The 17,691-nt window shown below is 40.3% G+C and overlaps 1 protein-coding gene across 6 annotated transcripts in view; it reads left to right on the top strand.

The window, feature by feature from the left end:
- The window catches only part of MYO9B (myosin IXB), a 78,198-nt gene that overhangs the window by 28,866 nt on the left and 31,641 nt on the right, over positions 1 to 17,691 (top strand). For all 6 annotated transcript variants that reach the window (XM_084614474.1, XM_084614475.1, XM_084614473.1 and 3 more), the window contains exons 3-14: positions 4,484 to 4,578; positions 8,192 to 8,254; positions 9,438 to 9,537; positions 10,438 to 10,538; positions 10,903 to 11,032; positions 11,547 to 11,636; positions 12,113 to 12,229; positions 12,595 to 12,729; positions 15,447 to 15,568; positions 16,178 to 16,319; positions 16,590 to 16,785; positions 17,413 to 17,488. In XM_084614474.1, coding sequence (XP_084470600.1) covers positions 4,484 to 4,578; positions 8,192 to 8,254; positions 9,438 to 9,537; positions 10,438 to 10,538; positions 10,903 to 11,032; positions 11,547 to 11,636; positions 12,113 to 12,229; positions 12,595 to 12,729; positions 15,447 to 15,568; positions 16,178 to 16,319; positions 16,590 to 16,785; positions 17,413 to 17,488 — 1,367 coding nt within the window. The remainder of the gene's footprint in view (positions 1 to 4,483; positions 4,579 to 8,191; positions 8,255 to 9,437; positions 9,538 to 10,437; positions 10,539 to 10,902; positions 11,033 to 11,546; positions 11,637 to 12,112; positions 12,230 to 12,594; positions 12,730 to 15,446; positions 15,569 to 16,177; positions 16,320 to 16,589; positions 16,786 to 17,412; positions 17,489 to 17,691) is intronic.

Genomic DNA, 17,691 nt, shown 5'->3' with positions numbered 1-17,691 from the left:
GCAGATTTAACTTCTTGTGTCATGGATTGTTCATTGTTCTGATGTCACAGGAATTCCTATTTATGGATTGGCATCTGTCACGGAGTCCCTGGGCGATGCTCTGGAACTGCTCCCCATGAAGCCAGTCAGGACTCTGGGGTAGTCACCTTTCTGTGAGCAGCCTGTCTTCAGGACACACAGCTCACACAGCTTCCACCTTCCTGGGTCTGACCTCGGAGCATTCAGCATCCTCTGCCCCTCCGTGCGCTTCCCCCCAGCGAGTCCGCTCAGGCGGGGCTCCTGGGGAAGCCAGAGGGTCCTGCACCCCAATTTCGCAGTCAGACGTGACTCTCAGCCAGCCAGCCAGTAAAACAGAAGGTTTATTAGACGACAGGAACATGGTCTAAAACAGAGCTTGCAGGTGCAGAGAACGGGACCCCTCAGCTGGGTCCATTCTGGGGGGGAGTGAGCCAGACAACCACATCTGCCCTTCACTCCATGTCCCAGCCAGCCCCAAACTGAAAACCCCCTCCAGCCCTCCTCCTCTGGGCTTTGTTTCTTTCCCGGGCCAGGTGGTCACCTGATTCCTTTGTTCTCCAACCCTTTAGCTCTCACCTTGCAGGGGGGACAGGGCCCAGGCCATCAGTTGCCAGGAAACAGGGTGTTGGCCATTCTCTGTGTCCAGACTCCTGCACACACCTGCCCTCTAGGGCTCTGCAATGATCATACACCCTTACCCCACCCCCTAGATACTTAAGAACTGCCTAGGGGAAACTGAGGCACCCCCACACTATCCAGAGGAAACATTAAGAACAGTCCCACTTCGTCACAGCATCAGTTCCATTAACTATAAAATTGATTAATCAACCAGGGTTTTCTGAATATACCAGACATATCCAAAATGAGTTATCTGTGTGTTCCCTCAGAGATCCATGCCTGTGAGTGGAGTAAAATCAAAGAGATAACATTGAGAATTACTTGTTAGGTGGTAGTTACAAGAATACATTAAGGAATGCTGGTGATATAACAAAAGCAAAGCAGTAATCAAATCCATAGCTAATGCGCAGTATCCTAGTCACTGGTGTGTAATATGAAATGTACAAGGATGTAAACATTCATTGACTGCAATCCTGAAAATGTGTCCTTGAACATGTGTGTTCAAATGCCTTACAGTGTGTTCTCAGAAAGCTAGCAGAAAACCATAGAAATCTTCTCAGAAGAGACTGTTTCAGGGATCTGTGCTGAAGTGTGGGACAGTGCAACTGCAACAGTATAGTGTACTCTAGTACAAGTATGGATTCCAATGAGAACTGCAAACGAAACAGCGTGATTAGCGTTGATGCAATGTGCCACTATTGATGCTTACGCCATAACTGTCCCAATGGTTTGTTTATGGCTGTCATTTTCAGGGTGCTGTCATACATGGCCTTTCGGTGAAATCATTCCATGGATTTGTTGTATTAGGAAACAAATTTCATCTGGGAATTCATAACTGATGCTGCTTGAAGTTTGCATGAGAAATGCTTGTGGCAGAACTTTCTGCAGATAAAGTTCACACTTGGAGGTGTAATATTTTCTAAACTGCTGCCTTTCCACACTGACTGCATGAGGTCATTTCTGTGTGCATTTTAATCAAGTGACAAGATCCCCTTAAATATACCTCCGCTATAATACCTTTGGTTTGATTTTTGTCTTGACTTCTGGCTATTTTTAAGAAATGTATAAAGGATCTTTATTAAGATTTAATACAAAATGATAAACATTTTAAAAAGTCACAATTAAATGTTAGAGATATGGCAATATTAAACAGTTTTCAGTGCTGTCTATTAAGTTGCAGCAAGTGTTCCTGTTAAGAATTCCCAACTTACAACTTTAAGTATAGGATAACAGAGGTTTCAGTAATGATTTCTTCCTGTGCTGGGGCTGTTGGTATCTTCAGATTTGGTGCACTCCATTAAAACACAGAAACACATCCTTCTTCTTCAAGTGATGGTCCCTAGTTTATTCCACTTGTGTGGAATACGGATAGGGATCACACATCTTGAAGAACCTCCAGTTACAGTATGTAACCTCCTATTTTTTTGGCAGACTATGCATCCCAGAGCCATCATAACCTGAATAATCATGAAATCCATGGGCACTTCTAGGGTATAGATTCCACAGAGAGACTGCCTGGCATGGAATGCATCTTAAAGTCTTAACATTGTGTGGCAGTTACAACAAAAGGGAGTCAATACCTTCCAACTCTTGGAGACAAAACCTAGCAGATTCCTTTTTAAATAAATGTGTGGTCATTTACATTAATTTGCATAAAGTACATATATCTGTAAATACATATTGCCTATTTATCCTAATTACCCACTCCACACATATGACACACCCTCTTTCACTTTATACCAACTCATTACACAGACAAAATTCTTTCTGCATCTACTTCCTTTCAGTTGTGCAGCCTCTAATTCTGCACCCACTCATCCACTACTTTTCATAGATATAGCCACTCATTCAGCTCTGATTCACCCATTCCATGTGCACCATATCTATTCCACACACCTTTCATACACATCCTTTCCACCTGCTCATTCCATATACACATTGCTCATCCCAGGAACCCCCACTCCAGAAAGCTCATCTCCAAATGACCATCCCTAGCTTCTTGCTCTCAGCTACTCCTAAATTAACCCTTTGGCTCTTCCACCAGGCTACTGTAGGAGGGCTGCCAGTCAGGAGTTTTCCGTAGAGTCCAGTGAGAGGGGTGAAACCCCGTGAAGTGTATGGCAGAAAATTAATTGAAGGCAGGCTGGTATTCTCACATTTTATATCTTAACTCCCCTGAGGCTAAAGGCAATAAAATTGCTGCTGAAATATTTCAAACTGAAAGTCTGGCTATCAAGGTCAAGTAAATGTGCTGCTGTCTGGTCCATAAACTGGCCCACAGAGGGAAGGTTGTTCAAATAGTTTTAGGCCAAAATTGATCTATAATCTGTAACCGCAATACAGGCAGAGCTTGAGTAGGTGGGTTAATGACATTTAAATTAGAACCCTGCGGATGGGGCATGCCAAGCTGAACAGACATGTCATTGTGTCAAACTGTGGGTCAGGACCCCAGAGTGGGTTGTGACCCTGTTTTAATGGGGTCACCAGGGCTGGCTTAGACTTGCTCGGTCCCATGGCTGAAGCCTGAGCTCCAGGGCCGAAGCCCAAGAGCTTCAGCCCTGGGTGGCAGAGCTCAGGTTACAGGCCTCTTGTCTGGGGCTGAAGCCCTTGGGCTTCATCTTCCCCCGCCCAGGGCCGTGGGGCTTGAGCAGGTTTCCCCCCAGGGGGGAGGGATAGCTCAGTGGTTTGAGCATTGGCCTGCTAAACCCAGGGTTGTGAGTTCAATCCTTGAGAGGGCCATTTAGGGATCTGGTGCAAAAATTGGGGATTGATCCTGCTTTGAGCAGGGGGTTGGACTAGATGACCTCCTGAGGTCCCTTCCAACCATGAGATTCTATGATTCTATGTGGGGTCATGTAATAATTTTGGGTCTCAGAAGGGGGTTGTGGTGCAGTGAAGTTTGAGAACTCCTGTGTTAGAGGCATTGGAGGTAGAGATCTGCTGTCTTTAGTGTCATGGCTACAGTATTTGTTGTTCCTCTTCCATCCTTCTCTCTGACTCTGGGGAAAGTTATTCATTAAAGTGAGAAAAGAGGAAACAAATTCTAGCAGCTAATTATTGTTTCTCTGGAGAGAGATTTTAGACTGTCAGACTGAAATCTACTCCTGAAAGCTGCTAATGCAAGTCTCTTCATGACAAATACTAATGAACCTAAAATTCACTCATTAGTTGAAAAAATGTTGAAAGGACCAGTTCACTCTGAGAGAAATTCCAAGATGAATTTCTGCTAACAAAAGCCATATCTGTGAACTTCTGTTTTTTCATACAAGATTAGTTTGATTAACCCTCAGAATTCAAATAGGCTAACTTTGCAAAACAGACTTTTGCTTTGTCTTTAAAGAGAAAATATGAAATTACTTTTATATTACTTTGTAACATAGAGGGTGGGATTCATTTTTGGAAACAGGAAGCTTGCTCACTTTGTGGTTTTGACTACGGAGAGGTACTTCCTTGGTAGTTGCAGCTTTCTTCCCCTATACAAGATCCTTCTCTAAGGTCATACTTGCTTTCTAATGAATTCAGGCTGTTTTAACTGTGGTTTCCTTTGTTAAGCTTTTTTTAATCTTGGCTGTTCGTGTTCTATATTAAAGTAATTTCTAATAAATTTAAGTGTCCCCTTCCTCAAATCCTGAAATATCATCTGAGCAAAATGTACTGATATATAACAAATAAGAAAGGAGTCTTAGCAACTGTTCATTCTTATAGCACATGCATCTTACTCTTTCATTAGGATTTTGGGTGTTTAGTGCCAACCAGTAGTTGGATAAACAATGAACAGTGGAAGCTATGTACCAGCTTACTCTGTTTCACTGATGAAAATATAGACTCACCCTGTTCTTTGTTACAGGCTTTCGGAAATGCAAAAACAGCACATAACAACAACTCCAGTCGTTTTGGAAAATTCATTCAAGTCAACTATTTGGAGAATGGTATTGTCCGAGGGTAAGTATGGCATGAAGTTCTTTCTGGAGATAAACTGTATGTTCTTAAAGTTTTGTGCAGACTTGATAGAGTCTGAAATAGCTTTTCATTTAAGCATTCCACATATGTGAATGATCTGTTTCTGTGGGTGGTGATTTCAAAGATACATAACTTCATTTTGTTTGGATTTTTCATAGCCCACGTAAAAACAATACCTAGTACTTTTCCTCAGTAGGTCAGAGGTCAGTATCCGTCTCATCCCCAGTTTGCTGAGGTGCACACAGAGGAAGTGGCTTGCCCAAGCTTACCCAGTATGCTACTGGCAGAGCTGGAAGTAGGGCCAGATGTGCTGAGTCAGTCCAGTGCTCTGTCTGCTAGGCCACATTGGTCAAGATAATTAATTTCATTTGAATATATCCCTACAGAGCCATCTTTTTAATAAGAGTTTAAATTAGTAATACAATTAACAGTGTAATTAATACAAGTTAAGATTTTGTCCAAACAACAAAGGAAAAGAAGCAGAGGCAAAAAGGGATCCTTTTAAAAAAAAAAAAAAAAAAAAAAAAGGAAGTTAAATCCTATTGAGGAAAATAGAAAGGAGCATAAACTCTGGCAAGTGAACTGTAAAAATATAATTAGGAAGGCCAAAAAAGAATTTGAAGAATGGCTAGCCAAAGATTCAAAAAGTAACAGCAAAAATTTTTTTAAGTACATCAGAAATAGCCTGCTAGACAACCAGTGGGGACGATCAAGATGCTAAAGGAGCACATAAGGAAGATGAGGCTATTGCGGAGAAACTAAATGTATTATTTGCATCAGTCTTCATGGATGAGCATGTGAGGGAGATTCCCACACTTGAGCCATTTTTTTAAGGTGACAAATCTGAGGAACTATCCCAGATTGAGGTATTATTAGAGGAAGTTTTATAGCAAATTGATCAATTTAACATCAGTAAGTCACCAGGACCAGATGGTATTCATCCAAGAATTCTGAAGGAACCCAAGTGTGAAATTGCAGAACTACTAACTGTGGTATGTAACCTATCACTTAAATCAGCTTCTGTACCAGATGACTGGTAGATAGTTAATGTGATGTCAATATTTTTAAAAGGCTCCAGAGGTGATCCCAGCAATTACAGGCCGGTAAGCTTAACTTCAGTACCAGGCAAACTGGTTAAAACGATGGTAAAGAACAGAACTGTCAGACACATAGATGAACATGATTTGTTGGGGAAGAGTCAACATGTTTTTGTAAAAGGAAATCGTGCCTCACCAATCTACTAGAATTCTTTGAGGGGGTCAACAAGCGTGTGAACAAGAGTGATACAGTGGAGAGAGTATACATAGATTTTCAGAAAGCATTTGACAAGGGTTGCTCACCAAAGGCTCTTAAGCAAAGTAAGCTGTCATGGGATAAGAGGGAAGGTCCTCTCATGGATCAGTAACTGGTTAAAATTGGAAAAGGTACAGAAAAGGGCAACAAAAATGATTAGGAGTATGGAACAGCTTCCATATGAGGAGAGATTAGTAAGAGTGGAACTCTTCAGCTTGGAAAAGAGACAACTAGGGGGGAATATGATAGAGGTCTATAAAATTATGACTGGTGTGGAGAAAGTAAATAAGGAAGTGTTGTTTACTCCTCATAACACAAGAACTAGGGGTCACCAAATTAAATTAATAGGCACAGTCAACCTGCAGAACTCATGGCTAGGGGATGTTGTGAAGGCCCAGACTACAACAGGGTTAAAAAAAGAACTAGATAGTCATTGATGGATCTGTCCTCCATGAAGTTATTAGCCAGGATAGCAGGAATGCAAAACCATGCTCTGCAGTGTCCCTGTCCTCCGTTTGCCAGAAGCTGGGAATGGGGAACGGGATGGATCACTTGATGATTACCTGTCCTGTTCATTCCCTGTGAAACACCTGCCATTGGCCACTGTCAGAAGACAGGATACTGGGCTAGATGGACCGTTGGTCTGACCCACTGTGGCAGTTCTTAAGATTGTCACTGTATATTTAATTTCCTGCTAAACGGTGGCTGTTCCATTGTCCTCTCCATGTTGTAATTTAAAATAGTTTCAAATCTACTATTTGAAGAGAGTTTGGGGAGAAGTGAAATAGAAGTGAGGAAGTTTTGTTTTTTTTAGAGAAGTCACACACCAGTTGAAAGACAGGTGCAGAAGAAAATGACACTAAACAAGGTAGTTAAAACTATGTACACATGCATTAGCTATTGCTTGGGCTTAATGTAGCTGAAGAGGAGTGGAGAATTCAATGTGTGTTGGTAAAAAAAAAAAAAAAAAATGTTCCCAAATGTAGATTCATTTTAGCTGGGGCATCGTAGTTACAAAACGCATTAAAAAAATCAATATGATGGTGTCTAAATAGAACTTGAACTCTGCAATAGACATTAAATGTTGCAGGTTCTTCTTTAGGAGTGCTCCGATCCAAAAGTGGAGTAACTTTATCAGTTGTACGAAGTGATTAAAGGTTATTTACTACAGCAACAATTAGATGTTATACTGGATCTTTCATTACAAGTAATAGGTTTTGTCCAATAATTGCCTCCTATATGATGTCTTTGCACTTAATTATCCATCTAATGTCATACGCTGAAATCTGTTTCTGTCTTGGTGTGTAAACTTTGTAGTATGTATGCAGAATACATAGCAGCGTCACACCACACATTTCTGTAAACACATTAAGGTTCTGCTTTCATGAGGTGGAATGAGATAGCTTAGAACATTAAAAAGGAGTTCTGGTCTATGCCGCAAACCTGTCCGTGTTATTCCAGGTACTGAAATTGTAACAGTTAACTGTTGCTGGGGTTTCAATGCAATGTCCCATTGAAAAGTCTTATTTATATCATTGCTGTTTCTTAAACACTTCAGAGATGAACAACAAGCCTCCACTCTGTTTCAGTGCTTTGATTATTATTCTGGATAAATCTGGCATCTTTACAGATGAAGTCACCCCAACTCAGGAGATTGGTACCATGTGAATTCATTTGTTTTCTGTCTCCAGCATGAGAAAAGGCTACTTCAATTCTGGCTTCATTCTTTGTCCATTTGTATCCCCTGTGGAAGAGTAGATTGTTCTGTTGCTTACTCGCCATACAGTTTCCAACATAGAGTTCCCTGCTTTCTGGCCTCCCTCTGTGGCTGGTGGGGTGGTCCAGTGTGGGCCAGCAAATTCAGGAAGTCTGGCAACAGTGTTTTTGTTATATTCTCTCTGCATGTTGTGGCCTTTGCTTGAGTCCCTAAAGTGATAAGCAGCTCTAGTGGTAAAATCAAGTTGTGTACAATATTTATGGTTTTACAGCAACAGTTAATCTTGGTTTAATGTTTTTCTATTCATATCTACCAAGATAAAGCACCAAAAAGATAAATGTTCCTCAGGGTAGTTGCCCATTTCAAGCATTCTCATTGTATCCTCTCAAAGCCAGCACAATATGACTGAGTTTTTTCGTCTCAAGCTAGCAGAGGTGACAACGAGGCCATTCTACCCTGAGCTCTAGGGCATATGAAATCTTCATAAACTCACTTGTAGCTAGTTGCTTTTTCGTGTCTAATATCCAGATGCTCTATTTGACTGTGTTGCCCCATTCATGTTTTATTTCTTTTGGGGGATTGCAGGGCTGTTGTTGAAAAATATCTGCTTGAAAAATCTCGCCTTGTCTCTCAGGAGAAGGATGAAAGGTAAGAGGAGATTCGTATTTTGTACTATCTGTTTGATTGTGTCTCCCACAATCAGTGATGTTCACCTTTCTAAGCACAGTTTTTTTGATATAAAAGAAATTCCACAATTGTCTAATTCTCCTGACAAGAGAGTAGATCACAATGAGAAGAGTTTGGGGTGAATTACTGGTTCATGTAGGCAGGTCATCGGCAGTTTGTGTAGCTGTCAAAAGGCTGGACTGCACCTGAATGAATACTGGCTAAATCTGTACTGATCAGTGCTCTCTAGAAATATACTCCTAGCATGATGGTTGCCAGTCCTGGTCAGATAACAAGGATTATTTAGAGTTATGAAAATAAATTTAGCTCAGTCATGTCATGGTGCCAGTATTTCTTAGAGCTAATAGACATTAAACGTTTTAAAGGTGACCCGCACAAAGTTGTTCACGAATTGGTTTGTTTGTTTTTTGTTTTTTGTTGTTTTTTGTTGCTGCTATGACTTATATAGAAGTCCTGAAGGTTTTCCAGAGAACTTCTCTGCTTGTTTGGGGTTTATTTTACCTTAAATATCTGTAGTATCAAGCCTGGTTTTGGTGGAAGAACTGTCTCGGATCACTTGTGAGCTGTATGATAATGGGAGTGGGAGTACAAAGACCTTCTTTATCCAACATGTTAACTAGTAGTTGAAGTTAAAGTGCTGTTTCTTGACACTAGTTTTCCAGACATCATAAAAACAAAAAGGACGCCAGCCCAGTTCTTCTCCCTTTGCAAGTCACCTTTAAGCACCTTCCCTTTGTGCACTCGGACACTGCTACATACAAATGAATTTATGACAGTGGACCCAGAAGGAGGAAATACTTAAGCCATTTTGAGATTTCATATAAAGGTTTCTTCTTCTCGAACCAGTGCTGCTTATCTGGATGTACATTCTGGGAAAACAGATTATGCACTTTTACTTTTTCTAAGTAAATTCTCTACAATAGACGTACAATTCTTTATTTATTACTTTAATAATAAAGAACAAATGAGAGGATGAGTAATTTTCTTCCTTGGGATTTTTTTTCTAAACACTGTGTGTGTCACTAATGATATGTAATGTAGTAATTATGGCAAAGGTGCCTTTTTATCCATTTGGAAGCATGTAAGGCTTAAAGAGAAACCAATATCATATCTTCATTAAGTAGAAATATGTTTCACTCTATAGGAACTACCATGTGTTTTATTATTTGTTACTTGGAGTCAGTGAGGAAGAACGTAAAGAATTTCACCTCAAGCAGCCTGAAGATTATTTCTACCTCAATCAGGTAAACGTTGGTACTCTGTGTGTAACTTCAGTGATGAAGATGCTGTGTCCCTCTTTGAGGTGTTGTAGTGATAAAGGACACCAGAGCAGAGAATATTTGTTTCCTCTTGTGTCCTGTGATGATTCTCTATGTAGAAACTAGTTCAAATGGCAAAGGTGGCTTTTTGACAAAACATTGCTTCTTAGCTATGCAGCAGCATGAGCACCAATAGCACAAATCATGGTATGAACCACTCATTACTCTTCTCTCTGTGGATGAGATTTAACCCTCACCAAACTTGTCCATGCTTCAGTGGAATGCGTTGCCTAGGGAGGTGGTGGAATCTCCTTCCTTAGAAGTTTTTAAGGTCAGGCTTGACAAAGCCCTGGCTGGGATGATTTAATTGGGGATGGGTCCTGCTTTTGAGCAGGGGGTTGGACTAGATGACCTCCTGAGGTCCCTTCCAACCCTGATATTGTATGATTCTTTGTGGGCCCCATATTAGAGATCTCGGCAGGTCCTAAAGACGAACCTGTGAGCACCATATTGACATGTCATAAAATTCCCTTTGTAGAACGATTTTAGAGATGTTCTCAGCCTCAATATCAGTAATAAGACTGCACTTTCCGTTTGAAGACTCAGGTGACTGTTGATTGTGCTTATAGCATCATTCAGCTGGAGAGTGGTTGGGGAAACAAGACGGAGTATGCATTTGAAGTAAGAGCTTAGTCTTGCAGTTGCTGTAAGAAAATTGAAATAAATGAAATTCTGGACTTTGCCAGAGCAAAACAAAAGTTGCTTCAGGCCTGCACTTTGGATGGTTCATCTTCCTTCATTAGAGTGCTTGCATAAGAGTTGTGCCAGCACCTCTGTTGTTCAATGTGTTTATGTGAACTGAATTATTGTGGGGCTTTTCTGTAGCATAACTTGAAAATAGAAGACGGGGAAGATCTGCGCCATGATTTTGAAAGATTAAAACAAGCCATGGAGATGGTTGGCTTTCTTCCAGCAACTAAAAAACAGTAAGTAGAATTGTTTAGCCTCTTTCTGCAGACAGCAGGTTAGTGTTCATATATTGCAGGGAAATTGATGCGAAGTAGTCTGTATTGCTATCTGTGCTGTAAAAATGCATTATGAACAGAATGGTGTGGTGTGTGCTAATTTGTAAGTAATATAGTAAATATAGTAAACTATATTTACTTTGCTAAGCCCATTACAAAACAGGGAAAGTAGAGGGCTACTTTTGTGGGCTGCTCTAGGCCAGTTGTGTTGTCCACATCTCTTCAAGTAGATGTGGCTGTGTTTCTGTTATGCATTCTGGCTGTATTAACCTGTTAACTTCAATTAGAACATTTAAAAAAAGTCACTATTGTTTTTATTCTTCAGGATCTTTTCAGTACTCTCAGCTATTCTTTACTTGGGCAACGTTACCTACAAGAAGAGAGCCACAGGTCGGGATGAAGGGTTGGAAGTGGGACCCCCAGAAGTATTGGACACCCTCTCTCAGCTTCTAAAGGTAGAGTTTTGCCATTAATGTGTTCCATAAACATTAAACCACTGTCACGGTCTGCCTCAATAACTTTTTGGGAGCATTTTGTTGCTCAAGTTCAGCATGCCCCAGAACTGGCATAGGAGTATTGTAGGGGTATCTTCTTGGGGAAGGGAGCCAGCTTGCTATACTGACTAGGAATGTGCACGCTGTGAGTGACTTTTTTGGGAATAGGGAGAGATAAAGGGGGTAAAATACAACCCAAAAGATGGGAATGGTAAAAATCTGGTTACTCTGTTAGCTCTTCAGCTCGGTATCAGGAGCAGAGAAGTAGAGCTTAGCTTGTCAGCACTGGGGCCTTTCCACCACACAAATCAATCCTAACTGCATGTAAAACTTATTCAACCACAGCTGTAGTTGTCCTAAGGGTTTGACTTCGGTATCTGAGGAATTAGTAACTACTGCTGTCACCATATTGCTGTTGGTCAGGTAGCTAACATTTAAGGTTGTCAGTAACTCTTGTTTTTCTTTTTGTGTGAAGGTCAAACGAGAAATTTTAGTGGAAGTACTGACAAAAAGAAAAACGGTGACTGCTAATGACAAACTTATCCTGCCATATAGTCTCAGTGAGGTGAGTGTCTAAAGGCATTAGAAGAAGGAACTTGGCCATTTACCTATAGCTGACCTGCATTGTGAATCTGTTGGTAAAAATGCTCGAACAGTTGTCTTGGGCTTTTCTTACTCTTTAAAATCACTAACGAGAAAATAGCCCCTGATTACATCTGAGCTGTGAATAACATGTGAATATCATGTTGTTGGATTGCTGTGGGATTTTTACTTTATTCACTTAAATACATATTTTTAATAGACATGGCCAAAATCCCATTGTCAGCTGGTGGAAAAAGTTATGTATTATACATTTAGTGAGTCTATACAAATGAATGTTAAAATAAAAACAAATTAAACCAAAGCTAGGGCACTGAAAGCCCTTATACTGTGCCAGAGAAAGGTTCAACAGTGGAGTAATCTTATTTTTTCTGACACTGCACCACTGTAGGAAAGTCCTCATATTTCAGGCCAACTTAATGAACTGTTTTTTATCTGCAGGCTATAACAGCTCGTGATTCAATGGCAAAGTCACTGTACAGTGCCCTGTTTGACTGGATTGTTCTGCGAATTAATCATGCGCTTCTTAATAAGAAGGATATGGAAGAATCTGTTACAGTAAGTTCTTCACCAGAAATAATACCCTCTAAACTTAGCTATTGCACTTGTGCACATAACGCTACCAAAGATCACCCAATAAGACATTAGGCTCAAATATCTGGAGTGAAATCCTGGCCCAGTTGAAGTTAGTGGTAATATTCTCAATGACTTCACTAGAGCTGGGATTTCAACATAGGTGTCATAAAGGCAACGATCTTCTATCATCTTGAAAAGTGTTCGTTAAAATTTTAAACATGTCAGTCATATTGGAATAGACACTATTACTCATGCTTAGTGCGTGGTCAACAGCCACGACTGTAATTGTATGATTAGCTCACTTTCACGATGGCCAATCTAACAGGGTTTCTGTATCATTTTCTTAGTGCTTGTCCATTGGTGTGCTCGATATATTTGGATTTGAAGATTTTGAAACCAACAGTTTTGAACAGTTCTGCATAAATTATGCAAATGAGCAGCTTCAGTATTACTTCAATCAACACATTTTCAAATTAGAACAGGTAAGAAAGTGCATGTTGAAGGAATGATCTCCCAGCAAAAGTTTAAGGATGGGATAATAAACCCTTTTATTCACGTATTGATATGTCTTGCTTTATAAAGCACCTAACCATTGCAGAAAAATAAAAGTATCCCCTCTCCAAAAAGCTTACGCTGTAACATTATAGTTGTGAAACTATTTAGTTAAAAATCCTGTTTCAGGTCCTAGTTTATTTTGTGGAGTGTGTTTGTATTCTGGTAGAGGCCCCATTTGGGTACCAGGGTCCCATTGTACCAGGCACTGTACATGCACAACAGACAGCTGCGGCCTCCAAGAGCTCAGTCTAAATAGAAGATGGGCTACAACACCAGAATACAACATAGATAAGGCGAGCACAAGATAACAATGAAACTAAGTTACAAATTTTGGGACTGAAAGTTCATCAACTTCCTGTAGCCAAAAAGGGAATTAGTTTGGAAAAGTTTGGCAAAGCAGTTGAGGTTCGTTTCAAATTATTTCATCCGTTCATAAATACTTTGATTTAGGTGCTTGTACCTGGGGTATCCTGTAGTGAATTAGTCTTAATCCAAGTTAAAATAGGTGGGTCATGCTTTTGGGTTTGTGCATATAGGGTGAAATTACCATTCTGGGGCATATGGCACTGGAGTCACACAATGTGCATTTATTTTATGGTACTGGATTCGCATGTGTGCACTGGCATATTTTTATTAAATACGAGGTACCTGGTAAATGTAAAAAAAATCTGGCCGATATTCTGAGAGAATAAGAATGAGGAGATTCAAAGTGATGTTTCTCAGCATGTCCATAATTTGTTTACATTGCATGTAGATGTGAAGGCATTAAAAGCCATTATTATTACCATAGCAGGTAGGAGCCCTAGTCATGGACCAGGACCCTTCCCCCACACGCCGTGCTAGGCTCTGAATAAACATAGAACAAAAGCCATATACAATAATAGTAAACCAGTAAATAGTAAACATAGTAAACTATGTATAAGCAAGAGGGTGTTTTATGGTTACCACAGAGAATGTAAACTTTTCTGTGTCTTTAACCTTTCTGTAACAACTTGGCTGGCAAGAAGTCTCTGTACAGGTGTTTCCTCAATTCCTGTGACTTCAGAAGCTAACTATATAAAACGGGGCTAGCCAGCTGTCTCCCTGTGGGTCCAGTTTCTTTATTAACTTGTATTTAACTGCAGTAAAGTGCTTGAGAGAAGTCTCATTTGTTTGCTCAATGGGATAATAGAGATTTATCTTTCTGTGCTCTGGCTTTAACTGGTTCTGGGTCTGGAACCAAAAATTATTAATCTTTCAGTTGTGAAATCTCTAGAGCACAGAAACAGAAATAGCATCCAATAATAAGGTACGCTGCATCTTCTGTTCTGCAATCTGGGAAAAACCTCACTTTCCTCATTTTAAATGTCCTCATTAACACATTCAGTATTTAAAATATTCAGTATTTCTCATTGCTTCCCCCTCCTGATGGTTGTTAGAGAATGTACTTAATGCATGGATACATATCAATTACATGCTGTGTGTCCTGTAAAATCAGCTAGTGCACTTTGTGTGTGCATGGTATTTGATTTTACGTGTTTTGTGTGGTGCAGCATTCGAGATTACAATCTGGTCTTGTGTCCCTAGGCTTAGGCTTGTTGTTTCTTTGTTTTCTTGCTGCTGGCTTTAGAAAAAAACAAAAAACAAAAACTTTTCTAGATCATGACAAAATAATTTGTCCCATTGTCAATCTGCATGAGGGATAAATTGCTCTGTATTATGTATCTTATGAACAGTGTGTAAACAGCTCTAAGCAAAAAAGTAAAGGAAAAAGTTGCCCAAACGTAAGTAAACACAGCAGAGAGCCAGCAGCATAATAATTTAGGACAGGCATTGTTATCCAGACTAACCAGAGTAAATAGCTATATGCTGTTTTTGTTTTTCTAATTCTGTTTTCCCAAACAGCCTTAATCCTTAAGTAATTCATTTCTTGTATCTCTGTCTGCATGGGTTCCTTCGGGGATTCTTTGCATATCTTTTTTTGAGTAGGGACTTGTTCATAGAACTTAAATATCATTTTTTGTAGTGTATTGTGCATATAAATCAGAGTAGATAAATTGGACAGATTTAGTTCCACCCAATTGAAAGGATGCATTTTCTAACATCCATCATGTAGAAAGCACCTCCACTTCACATTCTGTGGTTCTGTTTTTCACCAGGGTGTAAATACGTTACTCAGAATTGTAAGTGTATTATCTCCAAACCAGTTTGCCTCTGGCTTTCACAGCATAAAGAAAAGCTGGTTGTGGAGCTGGCACTGCAAGGTGGTTTGGCACAAGCCTGTGTGGAGGTGCACTTTGCACAACTTTATCAATCAAAACTCCAAACCTCCTGAACCAAGGCAATGCTTACCGAAGGCAAGACATATCCGCCATCGCCCTTAGAGAAATGGGTTCCATGTCTCACTCCCCAGTGTTTTGTAGGCCTGGTCTGCCTGGCTTACGGAGTTTACCATACAGAGATAGATTAATATTTTATTTAGAGAATCTATGCTTCAGTATCTATAAGTGAATTTTTTTTTCTGGTTCTGACTGCCCCTGTATGAACTAACAAACTTGGAACCTGGCAGTATCTATCTAAGGAAGCCCTGATGTGGGATGCGTGTTTAGTTAGCAGGGCTTGACAGGCTGCTGTGGTGATATGGAAATTTTCTTGAGTTGCACAGGAGGAGTATCAAAGTGAAGGGATCGCTTGGCACAATATTGACTATACAGATAACGTGACCTGCATTCACTTAATCAGCAAGAAGCCCACTGGCCTCTTCTATCTGCTAGATGAAGAAAGCAAGTAAGTATCAAGTTTCTTCCTCAAGACTTGCTGTGTGTGTCATAAGGGAAAAGGTTATAAATAGATGAATCTGATGGTTATGGTAGATAACAAATTAAGGGGAGGGAGGGATCTTTGTATGTACAGTGTACAGCTAAATCAGATTCCTTTCTGAGAAATTACGCCAGTATGTTGATCTTGAGTGCTGCTGTAAACGAAACTTGGAGTTTTCACTGTGTAATTATGGAGCTAGTATGAAGCACATACCTGTGGAATGTAATTATGAAAGTGCTGTAAGACATAGCTACTTAGTACCAGTTGTTACAAAGCTTGATAACGGAAGGGGTGTGTGAAATAACTATATGTACAATAGATGTTTCTAAATATTCTGCTTTGTTGTGGACTGCTTTCTGCTTAAAAGTTAACTCTGTAACTCAGCTCTCTAAGTGCCAAAGCGGGGATTATAAGCTGCTTACCCCTGTATAGGGCATAGTTATCCAGTTTGTCACTGCTAGTGATATCTCGGACTTGTACCAGCTCACACCTCTCTGTATGAGCAGGCTTACCTTCATTCATACTTGGGGTGCAAGAAGCTGATATTTCCCACTCTGTTTCCTACTTTGTCCTTAGCTTCCCACATGCCACCAGCCAGACACTACTTGCAAAGTTCAAGCAGCAGCATGAGGAGAATAAATTCTTTGTTGGGACACCAGTGAAGGAACCTGCTTTTATCATCCGGCACTTTGCTGGGAAAGTTAAATATCAGATAAAGGTATGTAGTAGATTTTGAATAGTCACCAAAGGCCCTTTCCTTTCCTTTTCCCTTTCCTATCCTACAATTCAGTATAAACAGAAAACTTGTTGGGTCTGGGTTAGACTTGGTGTGTCACTAGACTTAGATTAGTTTTTTTGTGAAAGTCTTGGAGTGAAGACCAAGACCATGTTAAGAATTATTCAGGCTGACATATCCCCTTAGTCAAACATAGTTCCATAGGAACCCTTTCTGATGTACTGTTTCGGGCCTGGTGATTCTGTTCTGCAGGATTTCCGAGAGAAGAACATGGATTACATGAGACCGGATATTGTTGCTTTGCTGCGAAGTAGTGACAGTGCCTACATTCGGGAGCTGATAGGAATGGACCCAGTGGCTGTGTTCCGCTGGGCTATTCTGCGGGCAGCAATTAGAGCGATGGCTGTCTTCGCAGAAGCAGGACGTCAAAGAGCCCAGAAAACTGCAGGTACTGAGCACACAGAAACCACTCTGGAAATATTTTTAAATACAAGCAGTTGCTGTTCTTTATATCAATAGATCTAACAGATTTACATCTGTAGGATAGAAAGTATTAAAGCTTAATGCTGAAGGGGCAACTGTGTCCTACAGTTTAAATAATTTGTCCAAGGCCAAGAAGGGCATAGATATTGTTATACCTGAGTTCAGAAGTCAGGAATTCCTGCCTTTAAGCCCTGTGTTATGGCTACACCCAGCATGAAAGCCTGTTGCCACCAGTGCATGCTTTAGAAACAGTGTGTGAAATATGATAAAATATTTTGTAAAGCTAGTTGTGATGCAGGCAATTCTAATGCATAGCAGGTATTGTCTGCCTGTCACTGATTATTTAATGGCATTTTGTCAGGCTTCCCAAGCCCCCACTGAGATCCCAGTTTTATAAACTAGATTATTTCATCTTTAATATTAATACTCAGTCTTAAGAGTTTTTTGAATAGATGAGTTTGCCAGCTGTAGTTGAAGCAAAACTTTAGACCCTCAGGTATATTTCTGCAGTTGTGATTGAAATGCTGTATGTTTCATTGTGTGAATAAATTTGTCAAAATTAACAAGCGCTGTCCTTTACTTTCCACAACAGGTGTGGTGCGTCACGGACCCCGGGTTCCTCTGGGAGAACTCCAGAGAGCAAACACACCAGTTGAAAAAGTTTATCGGTGAGAAACATATGCTTGGCCTCTAAATCAGAGCCATTTACACAGAACAATGGGCAGTATCCTAAGGATAGTAGGGAAGAGTTAATTTGCCCTGTGGGGAAGGGCCCTACACTGCCAGGCCATGTTGTCACTGCTATCCACACGCTTGGTTGACAATTCATTTATTTTTTCAGTATCTTGGCAATTGTGTTGAGTTCTTCCAG

Source organism: Lepidochelys olivacea (genome assembly GCF_965140295.1).
Source record: "Lepidochelys olivacea isolate rLepOli2 genome assembly, chromosome: 25".
NCBI lineage: Eukaryota > Metazoa > Chordata > Testudines > Cheloniidae > Lepidochelys > Lepidochelys olivacea.
Note: the sequence above shows the minus strand (reverse complement) of the source record. Positions and strands in the feature narration are given on the sequence as shown.